Here is a 21,784-nt window from a genome sequence, read left to right on the forward strand (position 1 = left end):
AATGCAAGGTAATGGAAACAGCACAACACATCCCGTTCGCTTAGCTCTGTCTATTTTTCTCTTTATTACTCTTGTCTCTAAAACATATCCAGTTTCAATTATTTTGAAATCAAATCCGGTCGCATGTTCTCTTAAAAGATCCCATTCACTGTAAATTATCAAGAAATTTTAGAATTCTAAATGAAAAACGGAAACTTAATTATTTATTCACCTTATTTATAAATGTAATTAATCATAAATGCCTGTCGCGTCCCTGTACACAGGTAAATTTATATTTGTGGTTGTTATATAGGTACTAACACGCAAAGTGAAAATGAAAGTGAAAGTGGTGTTTGTTGGTTAAGGTTTACTTATGGGGAAACCAACCAACTGAACTCTCATTCTTTTTTTTTTTTTTTTTCGTTTATCACTTCTTCTTCTTCCTCTTCTTCGCTCTCTGCCCTGCTCCTTCCTGTCTTTCTTTGTTTCTCTTTCTGTTTCCCCTATGAAATGATATTCTAAAAATGGGTGAAGGGGATTCCTTAGTATCACTACTTCCTTTTGACAGACACGTTGAACAGGTCTTCTTCTTCGCTCTTTGTTCCACTTTCAATCTCCAAAATAACTAAAGCTTTATGTTCGATGATTAGTTGACGAACCTGGTCGATTTACATGTATGTATGGATGAATGTTTCAGGCAGTTTTGGCAATGAAGAAGGGAGCACATCTTTTGAAGTGTGGAAGAAGAGGGAAGCCTAAACTTTGTCCCTTCAGGCTTTCCGCGGTGGGCTTTCTTTGCTTTCTCTTTTTTTTCAACCCTAAACTTCCTCTGCATTACCATTTTCCTTTCATACATGCTTCATTGATTCCTCTGAAATCATAGTTTTTTGATTTTGCTGCATCTTTCTCTATCTGTCTCTGCTTACACTATATTATTTCATACACGAAGCTTCGTGTTTCTTGCTTTCAATTTCATTCCTTTTAGAAAGCATCTCGAGTCTTTGTGGTCATTTGCATGCCTTTCTTTCTTTTTTAATGCTGTACGACGTGTCTGCTACTATCGCTAGTTGACAAAGCCCAAAACAAAATGGAAGAAAATTATATTTGCTCAACTGCTACATTTTTCATGTAATGATTAATGAAGCTTATTAGCTTATCTGATAAAAATATTTGGAGGTTTAAAATTGATTATTGAGTTGAGCCTTAGGAAAAAAAAAAAAAAAAGACATGGAGGAAAACAGTAAGAGAGTGATGTAGTTTCCCATGGTAGTAACGATGGTATCTGAGTAGTCATGGTGTTATTGGATGCTTCACTCTTTTGAAACATGAAATGTAATGCAATGCATCATATTATATCACACGATGGTGATGATGATGAATATCCATTTTACAAAGTGTGTTTTTCCAAGTGCTTAACTTTGGCCTATGCCCATGGAACCTTGATCTGCTATTACAATTGCTCCAATCTGCTTTTAACATGAACAATCATGGATGAATAGCCAAATTTTGATTTGTATTTCAGGATGAGAAACATTTGATCTGGTATTCAGGACAAGAGGAAAGGCAATTGAGATTGAGCTCTGTTATCAAGATTGTGTCTGGGCAGAAGACTGTACGTGATTGTTACTACTTCTTAATATAACAAATAATCTAATATGTATTTTCTGGAATCTGGATTTCAAAATTTTCATTAACATGAGTTTTAAGTTAATGCAGGTCAATTTCCGAAGGCAATACCAACCCCACAGGGAGCAACAATCACTTTCCCTTATTTATTATGCCAATGGTGAACGCTCTCTGGATTTGGTAATCTTTTCTTTTCACTTCATATTGTTTACACACCAATTTCCCTTATTTGATGCCTGCTCTTTCTTTTTGGCTATCTCTTGCTTGCTACATAGATATGCAAGGACAAAGCACAGGCTGATGCTTGGTTCGTTGGTCTGAGAGCGGCGATATCGAGATCTCACAGTTGCAGATCGGTCACTGCTTTGAGGAACTGCAGTAGAGGGGCGCAAAGTTGCCTAAGCAGTCCTGCTGGTTTTATTCGAAGAAAGCACAATCTAGGACTTGTGGAGGACAGGAATCAATTTTCTCAGGTTTCATATACATATATATGCCTTAACACTACTTCGATACAAGAGATGATCTTTTCTTTTTGACTTGTAATTGTTTGCTAAAATCAAGGTACGAAGCTTATGTGGAAGTCCTTCACTGTCACTTTCCGAGAGGTGTTTTTCTGATGGCTTGTCATATTCTTCGGATAGCTTTTATTCCTGGGAATCAAATTGGTCACATATGCAAAACGTTACGGATACCTTATTGCCAACTTCACCATATGTTCAACCCGACAGTGCCAAGCAGTGGGAAGTCGATTATGCGGCTCCTGAATTTCGAGAGAATACCTCTCACAGGTTTGCAACACCTACTCATTACTCTACACAAATACAAAAGAATGAAGTTCTGAAGGATGTAATGATATGGGGTGAAGAGGTAGTTGGAGGAAACATTTGCGGTGTTCCATTGGATGGTTTTGGTACTCAAAGCGGGTCGAATGCCGACGCTTTGTTGCCTAAATTGTTAGAATCTGCAACAATGCTGGATGTGCAGTGCATATCTCTAGGAGCAAGGCATGCTGCTTTAGTTACGAAACAAGGGGAAGTCTTTTGCTGGGGTGATGCAAATGGTGGAAGGCTCGGGAACAAGATTAACATTGATATCAGCCATCCAAAGCTTGTTGAATCCCTCAACGGGATTGCCGTGCAAGGTGTTGCTTGTGGTGAGTATCAAACATGTTCCTTGACACAATCCGGCGAACTGTATGCTTGGGGTGGCGAACTGTGTACAAGCCAATGGTTGCCACATAAGATTTCCGGTCCATTGGATGGTGTAAATGTTCTTGCTGTTTCCTGTGGAGAGTGGCATACAGCAATTGTCTCTACGGCAGGGAAATTATTTACATATGGAGATGGAACGTTTGGAGTTCTTGGGCATGGGAACACACAAAGTTTGTCGCAGCCGAAAGAAGTTGAGTCTCTTAAGAGTTTGTGGGTAAAATCCGTTGCTTGCGGACCATGGCACACGGCTGCCATTGCTGAAATCATGACAGATCGAAACAAGCTCAATGCTAATGGTGGAAAATTATTCACATGGGGAGATGGCGATAAAGGCAGGCTCGGGCATGCCGATAGGGACCGAAAGCTGTTACCAACATGTGTTGTGCAGCTTATGGATCATGATTTTGTACAAGTTTGCTGTGGGGGAATGCTGACTGTTGCACTCACTAGTAAAGGCACAGTTTACACAATGGGAAGTGCGGTATATGGACAGCTAGGGAACCCACAAGCCAAGGATAAATCCATTACTGTTGTAGAAGGGAAGCTTAAACAAGAATCTGTGAAGGAGATCTCTTCAGGTTCATATCATGTTGCTGCCTTGACATCAGGAGGAAGAGTATACACATGGGGGAGAGGTAGTAACGGACAGTTGGGACTAGGTGATACGGAAGATCGACATACACCGAGTTTAGTCGAGTCGTTGAGAGACCGGCAGGTCGAAAGCATAGCTTGTGGGTCAAACTTAACAGCAGCGATCTGTTTACATAAATCGATCACTGTTAGTGATCAGTCGGCTTGTAGAGGATGCAAAATGGCGTTCGGGTTTGCAAGGAAGAAGCATAACTGTTACAATTGTGGTCTCCTGTTTTGTCATGCATGTAGTAGCAAGAAGATTGTGAACACATCGTTAGCACCAAATAAAAGCAAACCTTGTCGCGTTTGTAATACATGCTTCAATCATCTACAAAAGATCACAAACTCAAGCAAGGTTTTAAAGCCGGAAAATCAAGTGGTAGGCCAAGTATCGACACCTCAGTCTCACAGAGGTTTGATTGATGAGAAAGATGGTTCAAAGAGCCGATTGCTTTCACTTAAGCATTCATCAAGTTATGATGAAAACCAAGATATTGAAAGGAAGGCCTCAAAGACCAAATATCCAAAACTTGCTTGTAATATTCCAGGAGCAACAATACCACGATGGGGCCAAGTATCTTGCCCTGTTGCTTTTGAAGCAGCTCAGGCTCAGAGTAAAAAACTAGCAGCTAGCTCTCCTCTGGCCCGGAATCAGTCCCCTTTAATTGACCCAGAAGGCTCGCAAAAGACATCTTTGCGATCAAAATATAATATTCTCGATTCCGTAGTTGTGGAGAACGATTTACCTGAATCAAATGAGATCCTTAATGAAGAAGTTCAGAGGCTGAAAGCTGAGGTACGTTCCATTATATATTATGTGTATATATCTGTGTTAAACATGCTTTTCTGGCTCGGTTTTGTTATTTTCAAGTAATTAGACGTGTTTTGATGCCAAAGGCTAGAAACCTTGAAATGCAATGCCAAATTGGAAGCCAAAAGATTGAAGAATGCCGACGGAAAATCGAGCACACATGGTCTTTGGCAAAGGAAGAAGCTGAAAAATGTAAAGCAGCCAAGGATTTCATAAAATCTTTGGCATTAAGGGTGGGTAATGATTTTATCATATCCTTCTTAATAAAATTTGATGGACTTGATGGATAAGTAGTTTGTTTTTGCTGCAGCAGCTTCACTCAATAACAGAGAAATTTCCTGCAGCAAGGGAAGAGAAATCAGCAGGAATTGATGTTCAATATCATTCTCCTAGAACTAGAAAGGAGCCTGTAAGCACTGAGAGGCATAATAATGTTGAGGGTGAGCCACATTTACCTTGTTTGCGGTTGGAATCTGAAAGCGATGTTAAATCAGCAACTGGGGAGGGACAAGAAGACAGTCTCTGCGAAACTCCTATCGTGTTCTCTAATAAATCGAGATCGATGCGAATGCAAGCGAGAGACAGAGACAGAGACAGAGACAGGGTGATGCAAGAAAAGCAAGGGACGGTGACACAAATGGAGGTGGAGCAAACTGCAGGGAGAAGTAATAAAGATTCCAAAGTAAATGAATGGGTAGAACAATATGAAGCTGGGGTGTATGTTACCTTTACTACTTTGGCAAGTGGCCACAAGGGGCTAAAGCGAGTAAGGTTCAGGTAATTACTCTTTTATTTCTTGTTTATACTTTTAACTATTACCATTTGAATATGCAAGTCAAAAGTATACACATATACGTATGTGCATATTATATAAAAAAGCATGCATGCCTCTAAACAGGCCCAAATCATTTGGCACGCATGCATATGTATGTATGTATGTATGTATGGCTTAAAATGAGTGGTCATTATTTAATTAAATTGAAATTCATGTGGTTGTGCATATAGTCGGAAGCGATTCACAGATAAGGGAGCAGAGCAATGGTGGGAGGAGAACCAGCTGAAGGTTTATCAAAAATATGGAATTGAAGAATACTCGCATGCAAACCAAAAGCAATAGGGAAATAAAGAGTTTAAGTTGTAGCATTTGTGAAAATAGCAGAAAAGAGTTGTTAGGGTTGTGAATTGACTAAAGATGCATGGATGGGGGAGTTTAAGTTTATGCAAGCAAGCACATGCATATATGTATGTTCATCACTACAAGTTTTGAGGAATTTTTAAGTAGCTTAGCCCACTAGTTTTACTGTAAAATGTAAGAGAAATTAATTTCCTTAATTTGTATTTATTTTGATTAAGTAGATTAATAGCATCGACTTATATGTGTGTGTATATATTTCAAGAATCAATTAATAAAGGATAAGGCATATAGGTTTGGAGCAAATAAGAAAGCTAAAGTCTGCAAAATTGGGTCCTCAGTCCGTTTTATTTCTTTTACTCCAATTTTAATGAATTTACTTCATGTATATCTTATTTTTTTTAAAAGTAATAATGTATAATATTATGATTTTGCCTTGGGATGACATAAAATTTTCCTTTTTCATCTGCATGTGATTTAATGTGGTGAGATGGCTTATTTGTTTATTTTCGGTTATAAGACGAGCGTTAGTTTCAAACTTTTTGTATTTTTATTTTAATTAAGAAATAATTGAAAATTAGATTATAAGAGTTTTTTTTTTTAAATTCATGGAAAAATGAGATTGTGTCATAACTCAAGTTATTAGTCCGTGTTCACTTATTCTGTAAATAGTCTAAGTTCAAATCATTATTGTACCAAAAAATAAAAAATTGTTTTTGCATTTATTCACAAAGTTTCTGTGGAGTGTACCTCGTATTTACGAGCCGACGTCGTAACAAGGCAACCATGACGTCCCGACGAGAAGATTGGCCACGTCCTGACAACACGAAGAAAGGCATCTTGACGAGGAGCATGTGACGTTGCGGAGAGTGGCGACATGTTTTCCAATTCAATCGGGTTTTCTTCTCTTAGTTAATCTTTGCTATTGTTTCCCAGTTAAACTCTGATTAGTTTAGGTAATTTTAGTCATATTTAATCTACGAATTTAGCCTATAAATGAGCTATTGTAACCTAGAATAATTCAATTCATCATCTATGAGATTGAGAGAATTTTGTGAGTTTTGGGGAATTTTGGGTTTTAGTTAGAGTACTTTGTTCTTTCGAGATTTAGAGTTATTTGTTGAGATTATCTTCATCTTGTACTCTTTCGGTTTTTGCTCATTTAGTGAAGTCTCATTTGCTCGTGGTTTTTTATCCTATTCATCGGAGGAATTTTTTCATATAAATATTTGTGTGTTCGATCTTCTCTACTGTTACTTTTATTTTCTCGTTGTTTATATGGGTCGATCTCCAATAAGATGATATTAAAGCTAATTCGACTTCTGCAAATAGATATGTTCAAAAATGAAAATGAGGTTCAATATTAAGAAGTTCAACGACTACACAAATTCCAATTTATGGCAAGTTTGGATGACAACAATTCTAATTTAGAATGACTTGAAAAAGGTTATTAGTGGGAAAAAGCTCGAAATCCTAGATCAGTCAGAATAGGATGAGCTTAATGAGAAGGCCCTATCTGTAATTTAGTTGTACCTCATGAACGATGCGTTGTAAGAGGTACTTTAAGAGAAAACGATAGCAGACTTATAGAGAAAGTTAGAATCCTTATATATATGACAAAGTTTTTGGTAAACTGTTTAGTGCTGAAGCAACGACTATACACATTTCGTATGAAAGAAAATGACTCCATTAGGACTCGCATCAGTGAGTTTGTTTCTCTCTTGAATGATCTAAAGAACGTCGAGGTTCAGATTGATGATAAAGATCAGACTATGTTATTATTATGCTCTTTGCTCTCTTCATAAAAGTCTTTTAGGAAACCCTGGTTTATGAGAGAAATAATCTCTCGTTTGAAGAAGTGAATGGAAACTTGTTGAGCAAAGCTAAACTCAACAATGAGTTTGGTTCGAATAGTAGTTCAGGTTGGAAACCCTAGACATGTGTTGCGAGAAGCAAGACTAGTTCAAGGTTGAGGAATCGAGATAAAGTATGTGGCTACTGTAAGAAGAAAGGTCACATCAAGGAAGATTGTTACAAACTGCAAAATAAGAATAGGAGGGCTACTGAGAGTAACGAGGATGAAGTAGCTTATGCTAATATGACCGAAGACAAGGGTGATGATTTGTTATTGGTGTCCATGACCGAAAGGTCTAAATTTATGTCCGAATAGATTCTAGATTCTGAGTGTTCTTTCCACATGTGTCACAATAGGGACTGGTTTTCCATATACAGTTCAGTTGAAGGTGAAGTTGTGCGTATGGGGAATGGATTACTCTATAAAATAATCGGTCTTGGTACCATTCAGATTAGGATGCACGGTAAAATTATAATGACATATTCAGATTTTATGCATGTGCTTGACTTAGAGAAAAATCTCATCTCCTTGAGTATGTAGAACTCGAAAAAATGCAGAATCGTTGTCGAGTCAAGCAATATTAAGGTATCTTGTGGAGCTCTCTTTTTGATGATAGGTCGAAAGACTAGTAGCTTATATGTTCTTTAAGGTTCAACCATAACTAGTGTAGAAAAAATTTCTTCAACAATTATGGAGTCAGAGTTGACTGGACGTCAGTCTAAGAAATTTGACTCTTTCAAGTTAGGCAATAGATCTACAATTAAGAGTTTTTTACTTTTCAAGTTCGAACGTCAGCTTGAACTTGGTGAGGCCCGCGATGGGCTCAGAAAAGGAGATATGAAAAAAAACGAGTCAATGTAGAGATTTGTGTAATGTGCCTCGTATTTACAAGTCGACATTATGACAAGGAAGAGCTGACATTGTGATGAAGTGACCATGATGTCCCGACGACGCGAAGAACGGCGTCCTAACAAGGAGCATGTGATGTTGCGACATGTTTCCCAATTCAACTGGGTTTTCTTCTTTTAGTTAAACTCTACTATTATTTCCTAGTTAAACTCTGATTACTCTAGGTTATTTTAGTCATATTTAATCTATGAATTTATCCTATAAAAGAGGCTGTTGTAACATCATCTTTGAGATTGAGAGAATTTTTTGAGTTTTGGAGAATTTCGAGTTTTAGTTAGAGTACTTTACTCTTTTAGGATTTAAGGTTTTTTTGTTGAGATTATCCTCATCTTGTACTTTTTCAGTTTTCGCTCATTCAGTAAAGTCTCCTTTGCTCGTGGTCTTTTGTCCTCTTCTTCAGAGGAATTTTTCCATGTAAATATTTGTGTGTTTGATTTTTTCTACTGTTAATTTTATTTTTTCATTACTTATACAGGTCGATCCCCAACAGTTTTTTTTTTTGAAAAGAAATATTCATTAGAAAAATCAATCAAGCACAAAGAGAAAATCCAACTAAAACAAGAACTAAACTAAACCTAAGCCGACATGCTTACTTTTACACTCGATCCTAAGTTTCAAACCTAAGCACAAAATTAAACGTTATTATCTATTGTTATAATTTAATTTTTTTTGGTGGAAATAACAACATTGCTCAATTACAACATTAAATATAAACTAAAGTATGGATGAATTATTTCTATCCCTCAATAATAAATCATGAATTGAACTTGGAGGTTCTTCAAAGTAAAGTAACCCGACTATAACATTAGGAGCATATTTTACCATTTGGTCAGCAACTTTTTTTTTAGAAATCTTGGAATATGGTGAAATCGGACTTTCCAGTTCCGAGTTAGCAATTGATGAATTAGGCGCAATTCCATCATTTTACTACTAGCGACACCACCAGATAAAATAGTTTCTACTAGAAGTGCATTATCACACTCCACATCTATTTGTCTAAAATTCCTCCCCTAAGCTATGCGCAGCCCTTCTAAAATTGCTCTTGCTTCAACTCTAAAAATTAAATCCTTACCAATCCTCATCGAGAAAGCCACATAACCAGTTTGCATCCAAGTCCCTAAGAACCTTTCCAATAAAGGCATTAGAAATATTTAGTGAACTTGCCCCATCTGTATTGAGCTTAACCCATCCTCTATCCGGTCTAGGCCAACACCTGCCCATTACCACTAGGATAGAATGCAGCATATTGGTATTCGATCCCATATAACTCATTGCCCACGCCATACTAGTATCCAAAACCTCCTGTATAGAATTAGGACTATTAGAAAAAAAACAAATTTATTATGACTTTTCTAGAGAAATCAGCATAGTATGGGAAAAAGAGTTTGTCATTCAACATCATTACTTCCATAATGTCCTTTATTCTGCATATTCTATAGAAACTAGTCACTAATCTACATAGCAAAGAAAATAGTATGAGATAACGTTGGCACCATAGAGAACCACATCAACTTTGAGAAAGGACAATCCCGAATTGCATGAATCCCAGATTCCACAGTGTGACCACACTTTGGGCAATGACTCTCATTAGCCATGTGTCGTATAGCCCGTTCCCCGTTCGTCAATAATATGTTATTCCATAACAACCAATGGAATAGTCGAACTCTCTAGGGAGTCTTAGCCTTCCAAATCAGTTTCCAAGTATTAGGATTTCCTTCATTAACAATAGGATAAAGACATCTATACGTTTCAACAGTGGAAAATAAATCTGTAGACATTCATTTCCAAGCTAGGCAATCCAGTCCTGCATCTATGGATGGTGGCAATATAGTTTTTATCTGTACTACAATGTTATCCAGCACTGAAGTCCTTAATCTTGTCAAATCCCATGCGCCATTATCATCTGTTACATCACATACAGGTAAAGCATCATAAGGTTGTGCCATACCCTTATAAAAAGCTCTAAGAGGGCCGACTTAAAGCCATACATCATTCCGAAAATTCGTCAGTTATCCATCACCTAACTCCCATAAGACATTATCAATTACCTCTTACCAAACCTGCATCAAGGACCTCCAAATAAAAGAGCAATTATTCCTTTTAATGGAGATTGACATCACTCCTTGAATATTATACTTATTCCTCAAAATTTGAACCCACAAAGCCTCTGTATTAGTGAGTAACTAGAAACCCAATTTTAGCAAGAAAATTTTATTTTGATTAGGTAGGTTCCTCAGTTCAAGTCCTCCATTATCAGTCGGTCGACAACAAGCCTCCCAAGACAATAAAGCCGATTTTCTCAACTCTGAAACAGTACCCAAATAAAGTTGCACGCTCTTTTTTCAACTTCCCTACACACTAATATAAGTATACGTATCGTACACATAAAATAGTTAGGAATAGTTAAGAGCACATATTTTACCAACCTTATTTTGCCGACCATTGACAGCTTTTTGGCGTCACAACTATTAAGCTTGTTTAGAACTTTAGAAACCACAAATTTGAACGTGTTCAGTTTCACCCTTTTGTGGAAAAGAGGCATGCCAAGATACATACCAAGATTCTCCATGCATATGAGCCCACATCACTATAAATTCTCTAGCTAAATCATTTAAAGGCGAAAAGAACACTTGAGACTTATTCCTAGTCACCTTTTGTCCCAAAAGTAATAAAATGAACTCAAAATACTATTTACCATAGCTGCTTGCTCTCTGTCCACCTCACAAATAAAAAACAGGTTATCAACGAAAAAAAGATGAGATATGGCTGGCCTCCTTCTTGATAAAAACAAAGGTATCCAACTTTTTCGTTCGACGACTTCCTCGATAAGACATACCAAACGCTCAATGCATAGCACAAATAGATATGGCAAGAGCGGATCCCCTTGTATTATATCATGGGATGGCCAAAAAAGATCCGTAATCGTGCTATTTCAGATAACATGAAGGGATGATGATGACACAGAATTTAAAATCACCGTGATTAGCAAACGCGGTAGCCTAGCTTCAACCAATGTGTTCTATAGAAAATCTTATCTGGTCCTATCATGAGCTTTTTCTAAATCAATCTTCAAAGTTTCCAAAAAATCTTTCCACTTTTAAAACTCCACATAGAATGAACAACCTCTTGTGCAATTACAATGTTATCTGATATACTTCTACCAGGAACAAAGCTTGCTTGATTCTGCCTAACAAGATTTCCCATCATTGGTCTTAATCTATTAACACCTTTGTTATAACCTTATATAACACCATACACAAGCTTATTAACTGAAATTGTGTAATTCTTTTCGTACTTTGAACTTTTGGAAAAAGCACCAGTAAAGTTCTATTAATACATAAGTTCAATTAATGCCCCTCTAAAACTTGCCTCACCATACAACAAACCGATACGCTAATATATCCCATTGTGATTGATAAAGTCTGGTATAAAAACCATTGGCTCCTGGTGCTTTCCACGGGGCAATTGTAAAAATTGCTTTGTGAATTTTCTCATTACCAATTCCTACTAATAGACTATCTTTCTCAGTTGACAAAAATGAAGGAAACCTTACTCGACAAGAATAGACTCCACTGACTGAATAACCCGTAAAATAAAGATCCTTAAAAAAAATGCATCATATGTTGTTGAAGGACTTCTGCATCAAAGTACCATTCATTATCATTAACTTTAAGACCTTCAACCTTATTTTTTTTTCCGCCTAGATATATTACGACTATGAAAATACCTTGTATTTCTTTCACCACTCGTAAGCCATTCTGCTCTTTATTTTTGAAACCATAATAACTCTTCATGCTTTAAAATGTCATCAATTTCTTGCTGTAATTTCAACTCATGGTCATGAAGTCTTTCTAAGTCTCTAAATTCTAGAATTCCTTGTATACACTCAAGTTTTAAAATCAACCTCCGCTTACGGACAAAAATATTTCCAAACACACACTTATTCCATTTTTGGACATCTTTCTAGAAATGCTCCAAGTTAGTAAACACATCCATATCATTCTTCCAACAACTACTATCAAGGTCTTTAAACTCCACATGAAGCAACCAATTAGCCAAACAACAAAAAAGTCTAGACCTCTATTTTGCAATAGATTGAAGGAAACCAAAACCGACCGGTGATTTGACTTCAGACGATGCAAGTTCCTTACTAAGCAATTAGGTGGAAAAGTATCCCAACCCAAATTACATATAGCCCTATCTAAACACTGTGAAAGATTACCTCTACTCTAGGTGAATTGAGGCTTACAGAAACCCAAGTCATAAAGACCATTATCAACAGGAAATTTTGAAAACCATTACATCCACCTGTCTGTTCCAAAGGCTCCAAAATCGAATTAAAATCTCCTGCTAGAACCTATGGTTCCCTAATAGTTTTAGCAAGAGAATCCAAATACTCCCATAACTCCTGTCGTATTTCTGGTTGTAGGCTAGCATACACTGTTGAACACAAAAACTTAAAGGGTCCTCATTTGTTGCTCGCTCTCACAAGAATCACTTGCGAATGCAAATTCAGAATATCAATTAAGAGACTGTCACTCCAAAGAATCCAAATCCTACTAGAAAACCCTCTCGCTTCAATTTTGAACGAATTTAAGAACCCAAGTTTTGCAATGATTCCATCACCCAAATACCACTGACCTATGTCTCAAATAAGCACATTACATCAGGGCAAAACTCTCTCCTATACTCAGCCATGAAATTATGAAAACTGGGATGCCTTTTTCTTTAGCAATTCCAAAAAAAAGTTTTAAATCCATAAACCAGATAACAATAAAAAGCACTAACAAGCCAACATAAGTTGTACAAGCAAACTTAACAGCTAATATCATCATCACCAATATAATCATCCATAATTTCCATAGCTGAAAGCAACATATCTACCATAAGATTAGCATCGGGTTCCTACTCAACGGCCCGCACAATACCCTCCATTGCCGCCGTTACCTCTACAATGGGATTCCCTGAACCTACTAATTCACAATCTGGCAGTTTCTTCCGCTGAACATTACCATCTCAAAAGTTTGCACATCTGTGTTTGAACACCCAATACTTGACTCTCTAAAGTGAAACACATTTTTTTATTTCCCTTTTGAAGCATTATATTCTCCACTCTTAACCACCTGAACTGCCCCATGTTTGTTTCTGTCTAATTTCGACTGGAAATTTACAAGCAAAAAATTGGAACATTTATCCTTAACATTTGGGACAAGCTAACCCATTCCAGAACCATCATCAAATCCATTTCCTCCATTATTAGCAGTTGACCCAATATTGGTATTAGTGGGTCGTAATACATTTGGACTAGATCTAGGCCTGCTACCAATCACAATCCCTTGCCCATGAGCTTTAGCCGTCCCTTTCTTCCCCAAAAAAGACTCTTTTTTACTAGATTTCCCAGCTTTAGCGAAATTGTTCCTCTTTAGATCACGCCCTTTTATTTGATTAGGTTGGATCCTTCCATCCATGGCAATAATTTCAGGATTAAGTTCACTTAGATCCACCTCCAAAGCTGAAAACCGTAAGCCTTCCAATCCATTGCTGGCACCGCCAATTCTCACTATTCTTGTGCTCTGACTCTTCCCTCTTTGCCAACGTTCTACAAGCATCCATGACCCATAAAATTTCTCTTCCCTATGTCGTTGAAAACCCATTTTTTCAACCACCAGTTTTCCCTCGCCAGTACAACTCTTCGGTGAGTTACTTTTTTTTCCTTGCACAAATTTGTGTTATGTCCATAAATCCCACAATTAAAGCAAACAACCAAAAGTGACTCATATTTGATTTTCTGAATACGAGCACTGATCTTGATTTTCGACATAAGTGGTTGCCTTGAGTCTACACACACCGCCAACCTAGTGAAATGTCCTTGTCTTCTACTACTCCTATGAACATCAAGCATGACCACTGGCCCTATGACTTGGCTAATAGCACGAAGAAAGAAATTTGAGCAGTAGCTTTCCAGCAAACTAGGTAACCAAATCCACATTACTTGAACATCCATTTCATTGTCCGACGTCAAAAAATTCGGCGACCATGACCATATGGTCAAATAATGACAAAAAATCACCCAAGGTCCCCCAACCAATACCTTATTAAAATCTTCCTTATCTTGGAAACGAAGTAGATAGTAGTAATTTTCTAAGTTCATAAGTTTCATATGACTTTTAGGACTCCATAATGACTTCATCTTATTAAGAAGAGTATTGAAACCAATCTTCCTGCCCAGGAGTTTGACAGTTATGGTCTTTGCCATCTTCCACTCAATGAGTTGGTGAACACGATCAGAAAGGGTGATCGACGAAATTCCCTCAACCAATTTCATGACCACATCTCCATCCTGGAGATCAAATTCCTCCTCCATCTTATTCGGTGAAGAGACATCTGGAGTAGTTCCCATCAACATAAACTTATACGAAATCTTATTAACTCCTACATCCTTAGCCTTCTAACCGTTCACACCTACTATCAGATCATTTGTGTCCGGTGGTGCCTCCATCCTCCTCCTAACCTTCTTAGTCGCACAACTAACGCCACTATTCGAACCCGTAGGTCTCTTCGTGACCATAAAAGTTCCTTGAAGATAGAGAATCACTCATGGCTCAAGTACATTGTTATAATTTATTTTTAATAAAAATACATGAATTAAAATTCATTAAAATACTTATTATAGAGAAAAGTCATTAAAATAATATAATATACTTGTCTTTTATTATTTAGTCATTCCTAAGGGCATTCAATTAATTTAAAGTTTATTTAAATTCATTTATTATTTGATTATAACATAATTATTACTTTACTTTTGGAAATAAAAAGAGAAAGCTAAGTAAGTTGATTACGAGTAGCTGTATTGAATTTAATCCCTGCTACATTCCCTTAGCAGGAAATTACTAAAAGATGTATTTATTAAAATTCATATAAAAATTAATTGAATAAATTATAGGTAAGTTTTTGTTTTGGTTGTTTAATTAAAATGCTATAATTTGGTTATTAATGTTTTTGAAATTAAATTTTTGGTTATTTGATCATTAAGTGGCACTTTTTAATTGGTATAATAACAATTTTAGTCCTCATTTTTATATTTTTTAGTTTGGCCTTATTATATAAAATAATAAAAATAAATTCTTTTTAAAAATTTAGGTAATTCTAAAAATTAAATAAAAGTAGATAAAATTTAAAAAATAGATAAAGTGAGAAAAATGAATCCTCTAAATTTTCTTTCTGTATGGAACTATCCAATACTTATTCTTTAAAATAAATAAAAAATAAAAATATTAAGCAAAATTATTGGTTCGTTGTTTTGGACTTTTTTTTAATTTCTTGACATAGGTTTTTCGTTATAAGAAAATAAAAAGTTCAGAATATTTTGTTTTACAATTTGAGTTTTGAAAATAATTTAAACTAATTAAAAATATGAATTGAGTCAAAAAAGTTATTATATATATATATATATATTTTTTTTGGGCTAAAAATGACATTAGAGTCGATTTCACAAGCCTCTATAATATTAGTTATGAATGTTCTTTAAGGGTATAAAACTCGATTTGACGATATTACTAATTTGGTTTTGTGAAACATTGATAAAGCATGTAATTATCTGTTTTTTGTTTTGTTTTTTATTTGTTATTGGATTCTATTGAATGATATATTTTATTTCTACATATTAGTTCTTCAACAACATATTTAAGATTTTATTTTTCTAGAAATTTTATATAGAATTTTCTATTTTTAAATAACTTTGAGTTTTTTAATAATTTTATGTAGAATTAGGGTCAACTTGACATATAAAAGTTGAGGACTAAAATTGTTATACCAACTAAAAAGTGTTACTTAACAATTGAGAGACCAAAATAATAATTTCAAAAATGTTAGTGACCAAATTATAACATTTTTAGTTTAAGTGACCAAAATAAAACTTATCCATAGTTGAGTGACTAATGGTTTAGTTTACTCTGAAGATATTTTTTATTATACTATTTCATGTCCAAATCTCATTATAATTAAATTTTATTGATTTATTATATAAAAAGAGACAAAAATACCCTCATAAAATTATAACTTAATTTGTATATGAGAGAGTAGTTTAATAATTTTATAATTAAACTGTATCTAATTGATTCGTGACACAAATTTAGTACAGCAGCTAAAATAAGTAAAGATATATTTTAATAGAATTATTATTACTATTTGAGTTTTTTTCTTAAAAATTACGATTAGGCTTTTATTTTGTTTTTGGTATGATTGTTAATATTTAATTTTATTATTTTTGTAGGTAAGAATGAATCATGTGTTTTATAAGAGTTTATTATTATTATTATTTGGTAACCAAAATCTATAAACAATTTAGATGTTAAACCATTGAACTTAACATCAATTTTCATAAAAATAACAAAAATTAATTTTATCAAATTATAGCGTTGAATTGCTATTATTAACAAAATAGGTTACTAATACTAGTTTTAATGTTTACTAACTTTTTAAACATGATCAAATTTGGGATATCATGCCAAGTTATGGATGCCTGTTTGTGTTAAATTTTCATTTGAATTGCTTAATAGAGTTAGCATAAGTCATCTAATTTGTTAATAATAGAAGTTGATTGTTAAAATAAGTCAAGTATAATACTATTATTTAAAATTTTAATTGAATTATTGTTATGAGTCATTTGATAATTAATTTGATTAAAAATATTAAATCACTTTTACATATTTGAAAAAATTATATTTTTACAAGATTTTAAATAAAACTAATAACAAAATACAAAAAAAAAAAGTGATTCGAACCAATAACATCAACATACATAAAATCATAATGTTAATTTAAATTTTTTGTGCATTTTATATTATTATATAAAAGCACCCACACAACATATTTTATTTCGAGTGCATTATTTATCCATACATACTACATATTTTATTAAGGACCTATAATATAAATTACATGTCTTGGTTAACAAGAAAATGTGTATTTGTTGTTTTGTTTGTCTAATGATTTATTATTTATTTATAAACGAATTTTAATTGTTGAAGAACATATTCACTAAATTTTTATTTAATAGAACATATATAATTTTAAAGAAATAAAATCCAACGTCAACACTTCATTCGTTTAAACACAATTCATTTATACAAAATCCATTTGTGATTTCCTATAAAAAAAAATCCATTTGCGATGGTGCTTAACTAACAAAAGTTCAGAATTAAATATTGTATGGTTAAAATACGTAGTTAGTATTTGTATTTAGATAAAATTTCAAATTTAATTGTACTTAGAAAGTTATAAATGAAGTTCTTTTATTTTTTAATTTAAAATTTTCGTCTAATCATTAACAATGTCAATATTTTCCATAAAAATTGTCAACTTAGATGTTGATTAAACGCCCTCATATGACGTTACTTATGATTGACAAAAAAAATTAAGTTGACAAATTTTCATAAAAATTATAAACAACAATAATGATTAGACTAGAATTCATAAATTGAAAAAGTGGGAGGATTAACTTTTTAATTTTAGGACTAAATCTCAAAATATGAATAAGTAGAGGGACAACCATATTATAAATTTAAAAAAAATAAAATAAAAGAGAGTAGTAAAAGTGAAAGAAGAGAATAGGATAGGAGGCACCGAAATTGATAAACCTGGCTTGAGTGAGCGGAAAACTCAGAAAAGGGGGTACGTATAATATTAGTATATAGTATAAATGTATTAGGGGCAGCCACGTGACGTGGAGGAAGCCGAGATTCGGAGGAAGGAGAGTGTATGAAGAATGGGATAATTCATAATTCCGTAACACAAAGCAAACATCAAAGCTTGAATGGAACGATTTGATTGCATTGCACAGGAATCATTCGATGATCGTGATGGATGATATATCTCATCTTTCACACCAAAAGCAAAAGCTAAAGCTCAAATTATAATAAAGCCAACTCTCTTAGCCTTACTTTTTCATTTCTTCTTTTTGTCTCTCTACTTCATATATATCCTTCTCAACTCTCTCTATTTCTTCCTAACTTGCTTCTTCTTCTTCTTTAGTTCTCCAAGGTCTCTCTCTCTTTGTCTCTTAATTAACATGTTTTTATAAACTATATTTTTCCTTAATAACAATTTTCTATAATCTTATATAGTCTCAGGGCATATATAAGCAAGACAACGATGGCTCCTGTTTCATTACCACCTGGTTTTCGGTTCCATCCAACAGACGAGGAGCTTGTCGCTTATTATCTCAAGAGAAAGATTAATGGCCGCAAGATTGATTTAGAGATCATCCCTGAAGTGGATCTTTACAAGTGCGAGCCTTGGGACTTACCAGGTTTCCTCTATTTTACTTTCTTCCACTAATATTTCATTGATATTTCCTATTAAAGTTGATTAGCAGGTTAAGAAAGGAATAATAAACCTGCACATAATAAACTAACAAATTAAAAAAACCTAAAACCAAAGAGAGTATTATTCTTATTATTATTTTTTAAAATTTGCTTGAAATTAAACATGAATTGCATGTATATTCATTGTAAATTACTTCCTCTAATTTCTTGGTGGCCATAATAAATTCAAACTCAATATGTTGTATTGTACTAAATAAATGATAAATAAAGACAAAGGGGTTTTAAACATATAGTGTAACTTCTGTGAAGGGGAATCCAGAAAATGATTTGAATAAGATTAATTCGCTTTCATTTTTGAAGTAGTTGATAATGGCTGAAACCGAGTGAACTTTTTTACTTTTGTTTTGAACCGAACGTGCTTTATGGTCAAATACCCTACACTTTTAGCTGAAAAATCTGAGATTTGGCTGCTAACCCTAGACCTTGTAGTTACTAATAAGACAAGATGTGAAAGAGAAAGCAAAGGGACCCTAAAAGAATCATCAACCAAAAAGGGATGCAATTGAATTGCTTCTTCTACAACATATATATATATATATATATATATGAAAAACAATGCTTTTTGTTCCTTTGCTGCTCATACAAGTCTTGCTTTTTTGTTTCTATCAAAAAAAAAAAAAGTCTTGCTTTTTTGTGTTTTTTTTTCCTTTACTAATTTAACTCCATATGAGTGAACAAATATAACTGAAGGAACTTAACACACAGGGAAATCATTGTTACCTAGCAAAGATCTGGAATGGTATTTTTTTAGCCCTCGAGATCGCAAGTATCCGAATGGATCAAGAACCAATCGAGCAACAAAATCTGGGTATTGGAAAGCCACAGGGAAAGATAGGAAAGTGAACTCCCAGACGCGAGGTGTAGGAGTGAAAAAAACCTTGGTTTACTATCGAGGGAGAGCTCCCCATGGTTCTCGAACCGACTGGGTTATGCATGAATACCGTCTCGACGAGCGAGAATGTGAATCTGCTTCCACCGGCTTCAATGTCAGCTCACCATTTCCACTACTTTTTCTTTATTTTCTTCCATTATTGACTTTCTCTGGAATAATTGTTTGATATTCCTTCCTTCCTGCAGGACGCTTATGCTCTTTGTCGCGTGTTTAAGAAAAGTGCGACGACTACCCCCAAGATTATTGGGGAGCATTACTCAACTACTGTGAATAATCAGATTCAGATTACTAGTGAGCAGTCTAATTCTAGCCTTGATTTATATTCCGAGGGTAGATGCGAAGAGAGTTCCGATTTTGGGAAAGCCGTGGACGCTTGTTCATCCAGTATTCTCAATAGATCATCATCTTCTATTGACGACATTTGTGATGCTAGAGATGTTAAATGGATGCAATGCTTCTCTGAAGACGCGTTTGGATTAATTAATCCTTCCTTTCAGACCTATGCAACCATTCCCTATGCTCCATCTAAGGTAAGCTTTTTTATAGGATCATCATCATCATCGAGTAATTTTACTGGTGCATTCATTCACTATTCACTGTTTTCCAGGTTGATGTAGCACTAGAATGTGCGAGGTTACAGCAGCAGATGTCATTGCCTCCACTAGAAGTTGAAGATTTCTCTCAAGTTGGAGTCGCCAATCACAAAGTGATGATGCGAACTGCTCCAATGCGTGAAACCCAACATGAAACTGACATATTAGAGGAAATTCTTTCCGTTGCTCATGCCTCCCAGCAACTGATAAATCAAGATGCTTGGGGCGGAAGCAGCTCCAGTAATGGTCATGATTTTACCTTTACGAATACCATGTACCAACACCAAAATCAAAACAATGATCAGATGAATTGTCCACTGTACACGAATCAATCATTAGAAGGATCGAGTACAAGGTCGACAATGGTGCAGGGAGATCGAATGGTTGAAAATTTGAGATGGGTGGGAATGTCGAGCAAAGATTTTGAGCAGGTAACTCTTCTTTAAACCATTTTTAGCTACTTAATTGTGCGATAACTTCGTTTATTAAATGCAGAATATATCATTATTTGTTTATTATCATTTCGACCACAGTATTGTTTCATGCAAGAAAACAAGGTTGTTCCAATACAACATATTTCGAGTTTTACAGACACTGGGGTTCAAGGTACGTATCTCCAGTTCTTGAATAAGAATTCTATCATATCCATTTTTTGAACTCTATTCCTTAATTCTGATGCAGGTGAAAGTGGACATGATTACAACAGCATTGTTATCAATGACACAGGGATCAAAGATAATGAAATCGAAGATATTTCGCATGGATTCATCGAAGGCGATCACTTTTTGGAAGAAGGTAATATAGAAGATCTAAGAAGCTCACCAAGCTATGAGGTTGTCGAGGACATTAAATTTAATCATGGAATGTTGGTTTCAACTCGGCAAGTAGCCAACACATGCTTTCACCAGGCACTGCCTTCTCAAACAGTTAAGGTTCACCAAAATCCAATTACAGCGACTAGCTACCTGCAGTTCCAGGTGGGGAAACCAGAGCCAGATGAAGCAAGATATAACAAAGGAAAATCTTTCTTCAGAAAGCTATATTCATTCACCAAAGGAAAGTGTACGGAAAGCCTCAGCTTCATGAAGTGGTGTAAAGACACTGCAAGTGGTTTCCTTTGCATGGCTATGCTTCTCTTAATGCGTATCTTTTATCTTGAGTTTGAAGAAGACACAATAAGTGAGAGATTGGTGGATATTGGATTGAATGCAAAGGACAGTAAGAAGGAGAAGAAGGGTGTTGCAGTTTTCGGATATTCGTTGGCTAAGAGTAACGGCCGGTGGAATGATTTTGGCTTGCTTATGGCAATCTTGGCATTTTTTCTCATCATTTCTTTGGTTATGTGTACATTGTTAGCTAGCATTTTGATTTTATACTAACTATCTCTATACACATATGTTTAATTCATTCATAGTTTTTTGTAATTGTAAACTGGGAAGGTATAAGGAAGCTGCCTTCTCCGCAGTTGAATTAGCTAAGACAAATTCATTTAATTAGGACATTTGTAATGTTTTATTTTTTATTTTATCTCTTTCGTATCCATTTTACTATCTATATTTATTTGTAATGTTTTACTATCGATCATTGATATCTATACCGATTAATAAAAGCAACTATAGATCATTGCTATCTAGTTGGCTCAATAAAAGCAATTTATGTTAGGAATTTATATGTTGAATTAATATTAGATGGAGAAATGATTGTATGAAACAGTGACGCCACGTCATCTGTATCCCTTTCCAATAGTTTTATGCCACA

General features: G+C 34.8%; 2 protein-coding genes across 4 annotated transcripts; both read left to right on the top strand.

The window, feature by feature from the left end:
• LOC108466006 (PH, RCC1 and FYVE domains-containing protein 1) lies at positions 1–5,705 on the top strand. 3 transcript variants are annotated; one of them, XM_017766380.2, is made up of 9 exons: positions 1–560; positions 677–763; positions 1,502–1,591; positions 1,696–1,785; positions 1,881–2,078; positions 2,167–4,245; positions 4,347–4,493; positions 4,571–5,037; positions 5,266–5,705. In XM_017766380.2, the coding sequence occupies exons 1-9, from the start codon at positions 504–506 to the stop codon at positions 5,375–5,377; spliced, it is 3,327 nt and encodes a 1,108-aa protein (XP_017621869.1). In that variant the 5' UTR covers positions 1–503; the 3' UTR covers positions 5,378–5,705. The 3 variants fall into 3 exon arrangements, with proteins under 3 accessions (XP_017621869.1, XP_052876758.1, XP_017621870.1); XM_053020798.1 differs by having other exon boundaries at positions 251–560; positions 1,687–1,785; positions 4,574–5,037; XM_017766381.2 differs by having other exon boundaries at positions 251–560; positions 4,574–5,037.
• Positions 5,706–18,126: 12,421 nt separating this feature from the next.
• Positions 18,127–21,558, top strand: LOC108466009 (NAC domain-containing protein 54-like). Its single transcript, XM_017766385.2, has 7 exons — positions 18,127–18,197; positions 18,281–18,465; positions 19,247–19,527; positions 19,619–19,963; positions 20,041–20,457; positions 20,560–20,632; positions 20,708–21,558. Exons 2-7 carry the CDS (start codon positions 18,309–18,311, stop codon positions 21,403–21,405), a joined length of 1,971 nt encoding a protein of 656 aa, XP_017621874.1. The 5' UTR covers positions 18,127–18,197; positions 18,281–18,308; the 3' UTR covers positions 21,406–21,558.
• The last annotated feature ends 226 nt before the right edge of the window (positions 21,559–21,784 follow it).

The sequence above is a fragment of the Gossypium arboreum genome, chromosome 11 (genome assembly GCF_025698485.1).
Source record: "Gossypium arboreum isolate Shixiya-1 chromosome 11, ASM2569848v2, whole genome shotgun sequence".
NCBI lineage: Eukaryota > Viridiplantae > Streptophyta > Magnoliopsida > Malvales > Malvaceae > Gossypium > Gossypium arboreum.

Coding starts and splice junctions, on each gene's coding strand:
- LOC108466006 (XM_053020798.1), top strand. CDS start 504: ATGGGTGAAGGGGATTCCTTAGTATCACTACTTCCTTTTGACAGACAC. Junction 764..1,501: donor GTCCCTTCAGGCTTTCCGCG/GTGGGCTTTCTT, acceptor TTTGTATTTCAG/GATGAGAAACATTTGATCTG. Junction 1,592..1,686: donor TTGTGTCTGGGCAGAAGACT/GTACGTGATTGT, acceptor ATGAGTTTTAAG/TTAATGCAGGTCAATTTCCG.
- LOC108466009 (XM_017766385.2), top strand. CDS start 18,309: ATGGCTCCTGTTTCATTACCACCTGGTTTTCGGTTCCATCCAACAGAC. Junction 19,528..19,618: donor CTGCTTCCACCGGCTTCAAT/GTCAGCTCACCA, acceptor TCCTTCCTGCAG/GACGCTTATGCTCTTTGTCG. Junction 20,458..20,559: donor CGAGCAAAGATTTTGAGCAG/GTAACTCTTCTT, acceptor TTTCGACCACAG/TATTGTTTCATGCAAGAAAA.